Source organism: Pelophylax lessonae (assembly GCF_965119305.1).
Source record: "Pelophylax lessonae genome assembly, chromosome: 2".
NCBI classification, from domain to species: domain Eukaryota; kingdom Metazoa; phylum Chordata; class Amphibia; order Anura; family Ranidae; genus Pelophylax; species Pelophylax lessonae.
The window spans coordinates 86,542,187-86,550,633 of NC_138769.1; the positions used below are offsets into that span (position 1 = coordinate 86,542,187).

General features: G+C 40.7%; 1 protein-coding gene across 1 annotated transcript in view; it reads left to right on the forward strand.

The window, feature by feature from the left end:
• JAM2 (junctional adhesion molecule 2) overlaps window positions 1-2,085 on the forward strand; it is a 169,736-nt gene extending 167,651 nt beyond the window's left edge. The window contains exon 10 of the mRNA XM_082246899.1: window positions 1,507-2,085. Within this exon, the coding sequence (XP_082103025.1) occupies window positions 1,507-1,539 (33 nt within the window). The 3' untranslated portion in view covers window positions 1,540-2,085. The remainder of the gene's footprint in view (window positions 1-1,506) is intronic.
• Window positions 2,086-8,447: the final 6,362 nt, after the last annotated feature.

Below are 8,447 nucleotides of genomic sequence, written 5' to 3' on the forward strand. Positions count from 1 at the left end.
GGGATATTCCTTGGCTTACATTTGAGCTGTCTTCGGTTGCACCATGCTCCCTACAGGCAGCCTTATGGACCAATCCAAACACAATTAAAAATCACCTCCAGTCCAACAAAATTGTTTCCCATCTCCTACAACTATTGCTTAAATATAATGAATCTAGTGCCCTGCTCTCCCGGGTCTCCCCCCTAGCAACCTTTTTGTCGGAGGTTGACTCACTCTCCTTTCCCTTGGATAGGGAACAGCTCTAACCCTGGATCTCAAGAGGTCTAGTCTCTCTCAAGACTCTCTCAACCAGTAACGCCTTTTACTCCTTTGATCAAATCATTGGCAGGAGTCATCAGTATAATAAACATACAATAAGTACCATGGTATTTTATGTATGTATTTTTGTAAAAAAAAAATGGCAACATGGCCTTGATACTTTTTTTTGTTTTTCTTTTTAATTTAACCTTTATTTTTGCTTAAAGAGGAAGTAAACCCTCCTCAGACTCTTTTACCTATAGGTAAGCCTATGATCAGGCTTACCTATAGGTTCTGTAAATATCTCCTAAACATGCACCGTTTAGGAGATATTTACCTTACATGCAGCCAGTGACGTCACTGGCACAAGCGCTCTGAAGGAACGGCCGCTGGTGCCGTTTCTTCAGAGTCCCGTGCCGTGACTGTCGGCTCCCGCGCGCGTGCGCGGGAGTGACGTCACCGCGGCTCCGGCCAATCAGATGGCCGGATGCCGCGAACCCGGAAGACGGGCGACTGGACATGTCGCCCGTCATACAGGTAAGCGGGCTGCACGGCGGGGGCTCGTTCTAAGGTAAGTATTGCATAATGAGCTAGTATGCGATGCATACTAGCTCATTATGTGTTTCTCCTACAGGTTACCAAAAAACAAAAAAAAACAAACTTTGTACGGGTTTACAACCTCTTTAATGTAAAATACATCCAATCAGTACTCAAACAGCCACCACTCTGTGTCTGGGTGAGGCATAATTGACAATTAGCAGCAAAAGATGATATTACTAAAATACGTTACCTGTATACAAACATTACATATATAAGACCTTAGATAAAAAAAAAAAAAGAGAGAGAAAAGTCTGGGAAAAAGCAGGAAAGCGGGGGGGGTTGGGTGGGTATGGGGGACGGCGCTTGGGAGGTATGTTGAGCGTAATACCTCTTGGTTGTAAGTACCACTGAATAGAATAATTACTGAAAAAATGGGGGGGGGGGGTTAACAATATACAGTGGCCTTGATATTTTTTCTTTTGCTGCTTTTTTACTTGTATATTAGGCCGTTGTAGTCTACAAACAATAGTATTTTTCAACTAATAAAAAAATATGAGGTGTGTGATTGCGATCAAATATTATTAATATGATTCAATATTTTTTAAGTTTAAGAAGGATAAGATAATTTCAATAATTGTTGCAATCAAATAATCAATAGTTAATAATATAATTCTATGTCTTTAAATTTTCAAAAATTTCAGTAATATGATTTTCTATTCTTCCTCACAGGATTTCAAGCACACCAAGTCCTTTGTCATATGAGGAACCAGTTTGTGAAGGCAGCCATTTAAACCGCCATGTTTCCAGAATGGCATGCGCCATTGTCAATAAGATGGACTTAAAAAGAATATCTATTTTTACATAAAATGTAAATGACCACGTTCAAAAAAGGAAACCATTTGTGCTTTAATGTGAAAGGACAACTCAACACAGGGACAGCGACGTTCATCTATCGTCATTGAGTCTTCCACCATTAGGACAAGAAGACTGCAGTTCTCTGCCATTAATTACCATGCCATGTTCTAGTACTTTCCTACACTTGCTTCAAAGCATTTGACAATGTCAACTGAGCTCATGTGTATAAAGAAAAAATTGGAGCTAAATGCTTGGCCTAATATAGAAGAGAAGCTCAGTCTCAGGCATTACTTAACACAATGAGACATACAGTATTAGCATTACAGATAGTTCAGGAGGCCTTGTACTGAAACTAGCTAGTTTAGTATTGTATCTTCTGGATGGAAATCATTCTCATAAGAAATATATACCACATACAACATAAACTTGGTGACCTGTAAGAAAAAAGAAAAAGACAAAGGATGTAAAGACTCGTTTGTGCCTAGGCATGGTGGCCAGTCGCTGCTTTGATGACTAAACCCAACTCTTCCAACTCTCATCTCACTTTCTACTCCCAGATGCCTCTTCTCATGTACATTCTGCAATAATTCAAGGCCTGCATTGATCAACTGTTTTCTTAGGGGCTCAAATGGAAGGTTTGGGGTTTGGAAAAGTAAGTGGGTGGTTGGCAAGGAGTGGAATGCTATGCCTCAGGTTAGACAATGATTCTATATGCGTGGCAGGCTGAAAATTTACTCTGGCCTCCTTGGAAAACCTATTTCACTTTTTAATGACTAAGTTAGCCATATACGGCTCAATTTTCAACGGATTCCATCTGAATTGGCCAGATTTAGAAAGCGTTATTTGGCACCACCCTGTTTGGAAAAGTTTGGGTTAAAAAAAAAGAATGACTTCGCTGAAGCTGGCCATACATGGGTTTAATTTTGGATGATACCTGCTGAATCAGCCAAATGTAGACAATGACTCCATGTGCATGGCACGCTGAAAATTGTATTTTTCCTCCTTGGAAAGCCTATTCTACCCTTTTATAAAAAATCATGTGTGGGCAGAGAGATGTAAAATGCAACTTGTCTGCCAGTTGTGTTAAGCCCATTACACACTTATGTACACATTAAAAAAAAACTGTGTAGAATATCTTACATAAATCGCCCAACAAAAGACCATACCAACAAACAATGGGTAACATGCCCCAAATAAATTTATATAGACAAAGTGAAAAAACTCCAACCCAACAGTGAAGGAGATTCGAGTCGGGGGATGTAAAAAAAAGTTTCACTATATACACGCAAAGTTATTTATTTTATTTTTTTATTAAAAAAAAAAAAACACATACAACTTTATTAGTATAATCAAAGAAGAAGAATATGAAAAAAAGTTTAAAAAAAGCCTATATCCAAAAATGTACAATCAGAATATTACAAATATAAGGCCCGATGGAACAACACGTTTCACATAGATAAAGTGCTTCATCAGGATCCACGTGCTCTTGATTCAAATGGATATGGAACAACATATAAATTCTATAAAAAAAAAAAAAAATGTATAACATATCATAAACATTTGTAATAATGAATTACCATACATCATAGTGAGATGGAAAGCTATGAAAGAGGAATAGACTTTTTTTTTTTTATATTCTTCTTCTTTGATTGTACTAATAAATCTGTATGTGTTTTTTTTTTTTAAAAAAACATTGGGAGTATATAGTGACACTTTTTACATCCCCCCAACTCAAATCTCCTTAACTGGAAAGTTGGAGTTTGTTTTCCTCTTTGCCTATTCCACCCTTTAATGACTTCAGTTAAGCTGGCCATACACGGCCCAAATTGTGGCCAATTCCTGCTGAATTGGCCAAATGTAGAGCTGTGGACAGCCACAGCCCTGTTGGTACACCCAGTGTGAAAAAAGAGGGGTTAAATTTAGAATGACTTTACTTTAGCTGGCCATACACACTTCCTACTGAATTGGCTAAATTTCGAGCTATGAATGGCCCTATTGGCATTGTCCTGTTTAAAAATTTTGAATGAGCTGGGTGAACAATTATTGGCCAAACAGTGACTGCATCCTATCAAGTGCAGTCACTGTTCGGGTATTCAGACAGCTGCGGGTGTTGCAGCTGTCTGAATACAATAGCCAGCAGTAGAGAATCCTCCATCCACACAGTTTAGCATGGATGTGGAAACAACTGATTTGTTCTCTTTCAGCCTGCAGGACAATGGAACATGTTTGGCTTGCTTTAATTTAGAAAGAGTGGATGGACTGAACAGCAGCTTAAAGCTGAATGCTAGACAGAAAATAGAATGAGCTGGGTGATCAGCCGAACAGTGACTGTATTCAGGCAGCTACGGGTGCTTTGGCAGCCTGAATACAATAGCTAACAGGGAAGGTTTTTATCCATTCTCACTCATTAGCGTGGATGGGGAATCTGATTTTTATTTTCCTTATTCAGCCCACGGAAATTGGAACGTGTATGGCAGTCTATAGTTCAGAAAGAGCAGAGGCCTAAATAGTATCTTAAGGCCCCATTCACACTTGCAAATGGGGTTGTAAGTGATTACATGTGGGAGACCCAGTGGGACTTTGCAGCGGCTATTTGCAGGCAGAAGCCCCATTGAAAGCAATGGGAGCCTGATATGCTCTGCTAACCGCGGCTGCTAATATGCAAGTGCTCAGGCCGCTATTACCTGCCATTAATTGGCCTTTGATGCAGACAGCCTGTGTCCAGGGCTGATCATTCACAGGTAATTGCACTATGAGCAGTTACATGCGATCGGCCACAATTAGCTGCAGGAACTGTCAGTCTCCCATTGTTTTCCACCCACAAATAGATGCCGCAGATCCTCGCTGGGTCTCCTGCATGTAATTGCTATGGCCCCATTCACAAGTGTAAATGGGGCCTAAAACTGAACGCCAGGCAGATATAAAGAAACCCCCAAGCAATGTGGTTATGCCTAAATTAAAAAACAAATGTATTGAATGTATTTTTGGAGAAAACTAGTGTAATCAGAAGATTTGCTCTTGGTATTGGCCTCTTGTAATCTTCTGAACAGCAGTACTCACTGTGAGCAGGTCAGTACTAGGGACAATCAGGTTTGTCGGGCGGCATCAGCCGGTTAATAGAAAACGTCCAACAATCAGCCAGCTTCTGTCGATGGGGCCTGACCAAAAAAAGGTCTGGCGACCGGCTCCCGATCAGTGCTCTCAGCCAATGGCTAAAAGCGCTAACCGCAGTGTTCTGGCGGGGTAGCCGTCCCTATGTTGTGTAGAAAGAAAGCGGCACCTCCAGTCCCAGGAAACTTGAATTTATTTGTTTAAATCAAAAGTCCAACATCGAACATGTATACAAGACAAACTGGATCCAGTTTGTCTTGTATACATGTTCGATGTTGGACTTTTGATTTAAACAAATAAATTTAAAGTTTCAAGTTTCCTGGGACTGGAAGTGCCGCTTTCTTTCTACACAACATATGGACTTCTCAGGTTGCGGATCTTGGCGAGCACTCAGTTTTGCAGGATTGCCACAGTTTGCTTGGGATTTTTCAATTCGAGCCGACAGCCTTCCAGCAGTGATTTGTCTCTTTCTTGGTTCTTTGGGGTAGCCGTCCCTGTCAGAACACAATAGAACAGCAGGGAAGGTCGCTTTACTAACATCGGACAGTTAGTACAGCAGCTCTGAGAAGTCAGCTTTTTTTTCATTCAGCCCGCTGGGTTGAATGAAAAAAAAATAGCAGTGTGAACCAGGCTTTAGAGAAATAGAGCACAGAATGAACAGAGGTATGACCTCATCAGTTTTCTGCTACTCCTTCATTGCTTAGTCTGCAGGCTGGAGACAGGGAGGTGACCTAGCTCAATTGTTTAACTGCAGCAGGGAAAAGTCAGGCCATTGGGATGGCTCTCTGTCTTACAGGGCTGTGTAAATCTCAGGTCTTGCTGGAAAACATTTCAGATCTTTTATCAGGTAAAACAACCCCTATATATGTATTTCAGTTTTGTATTTAGCTGTTACCCCGGAGTTTGGCAATACATTTTGTATCAGGAAGGAGAACATTTAGAAGGTTGATTCAGAAAATAGCTTAGTAGGAAGCATGTACTAAGTGGTTATCAGTCTGGAGCTTGCATTAGCTGAATAATGAGTTAAACCCTTTGGACAGTAATCCTAATCCATGTATACATACATTGCAGTAAGACACATGGATTCCCTTTACATGATTATTTAATCTGAACACAAAATACGTCAGAGGGTGCTTCCATTTCATGCTGGTGTATTGGTTCTTATGCTGAATCACAGTTATTCAGGATAAGCCAATATACCGGAGCCTATGATATATGGCAACCCCACATCATGGTTTTCACTCTGTAATATAGTTAGGTTGAAAAAATTCTATCCAGTTCAACCAATAGAAAAAAAAAAAAGAAACAAATAGAAAACCTCCATATATACAATCCTATACCCAGCTGACCCAGAGGAAGGCAACAAAACCCACATAGCATGGTCCAATTCCTTCCCTGATCCTCCAGGAGGCAATCAGATATTCCCTGGATCACCAATCTGGTGTTACAATCTATGCATGTAAATATCCAGTTATATTTATTGCATTTAGGAACTTACTGCGAAGAAGCCTTTCCATATGCTGAGGTTAAATCTCTTTTCCTGCAGACGTAAAGCGTGCCCCCTTGTCCTTTGTAATGACCTGGAATTGAATAACTCAACACCAAGTTCATTATATGGACCACTTATGTATTTATACATGGTGATAATATCCTCCCTAATTGCCTCTTCTCAAGAGAGAATACATTCAGTTCCTCATAGCTGAGCTCCTCCATGCCTCTTGTATTTATGTAAAGAGTTTAAAATGATTCCCTCTTCAAGGTATTCTATAGCTTCAATGAGAAAGCAGGAAAACCTTAGTGGGTGGGATTTTGCTTATCAGAGAAAGCCACGCCCCCTGCTGGGGCTGTTTTAGGCTACCCAAGAGAAGTTCCAAAGTGACCTAAGGACAAGGACCCCAGCATCAGAACCCATTAAAGCTAAATACATCATAATTACAGGAAAATAAAATATTTTCAAAGCTCCTTTTCTATAGAAAGTGTTTACAGCCTGTAAAAATAAGCCTCTCCCCTGCCACTTTGCTGTAACAAAGGAACTTTCTGCAATGGCCCCTGCGGAGTCAGAGCTTTAGTTTGGCAATCAACCAAGCTGATGCTTCAGCTGATTGGAGAACTCCAGCACTGACTCAACAGAGGGCGTCTCAGAGCACTGCAGAGAGACTGCTGCTTCTGCACTAATTCTCTACAACATGCTGGCAGGGGACAGGCTTTTCTACACAGGCCGTTCCAAAGAACGTAGACTGTAAGACTTTGAAAATGTTTTGTATTGATGAACCTGGAATGTATTTAGCTGATTTAAAGCGGAACTAAATGAAAAAACAATCGCAAGCAGACAAGCTATTTATTGCAGGACAGACATGCTATGTGTGTTCTGCAATAAAACAAATTTGCCTGAACGGGCCATGGACAGTGCTAGGAACATTAGGCCAGTATCCGCCCATAGACAAATGCCCAGAATGCAGTCTTCTTGCTATCCTGGCTTTTGTCCTTGGCGCCTACTGCCATTAATGTTGGTACAGATCAGTGCACCATCCAGCCCTGTTCTGTGACAGCAGCTATCAGCCTCTCACAGAGATTAATAGGCTGACGGAAACTGAGCTGGATGGTGCATCTGTGCCTCTACCAGCACCTAGTAGTACCGATATTCCCATCACACACTTTCCTGGATAGGGCTCTAGGAGTGGCGGGTGCTGCAGCAACAACCAGCTGGAACTGGAGACATCACAGATCAAATGCACATCTTCGCCATCACTCCTCGGATCATCAATTATGTCCAAATCTTTATTGAAGAACGATCATATCACAGAAGACATAGTGCAACGATTCGGATCCACGCAGGACCCCTTCGTCAGGCCAGAACATATTCTGTGATGTGATCATTCTTTAATAACGTTTTGGACGTAATTGATGATCTGTGGTGTGCTGGCGAATATGTGCCTTCCACCAGCACCTAAACCCCAGAGCCTCATGCATTGGGGTTTAATGCCCAGTGTGCATGGGACCCTAAAGTTCCTTTAGGCTTTAATTTCATTGGCCGGAACAGTATAGTTCCAGAAGATGCCGAACAACTTAAAAGTCCTCATAGAGCATGTGTGCACTTCTCGCCTGACCCCTGTAGAGGGCGCGTGCCCACCCACAAAGTCATTTCCTTCCTGTTTTTTTAGTTGAGACTGAATACCCTCTGTACTCAAATGAAGTACTGAAAATATTTTTGTCAGATATTTAGATTTATTTTTGTTGTAGATGAGTACATGTGCCTTAATTTAAATTTCACAGGTGAGAATGTATACATTTTCTTTTCTACTGATTAAATATATATATACAGTGTTTGTAGAAATATATCCCCAGGCCTGTGAATGAACTGACTACACGTTTGCTTTCTAAATGAATTGCACTATGGCACCATGGCGGTGCCTGGAAAAGCATATTCAGCTGTCATTCTGCATGCCCATAAGATGAAGGTTAGTTGCTTAGCACCTTTTGTCATTGTAAGATTTTAACCTTATGTAGAATACAGTATAAATAAATAAAGTGTGTTTTTTTTATTTTTGTGTGGGGTTTGTGTGCATTTTATTTTTTACAAGGAACATAGTCTTGCTTTGACAGATTTGACTTAGTGATCAAAAGCGACATGGAAAGCGTTTGTAAAGGCTAAAGGTTTTTTTTTACCTCCATGCATTCTATGCATGAAGGTAAAAAAGCCTTCA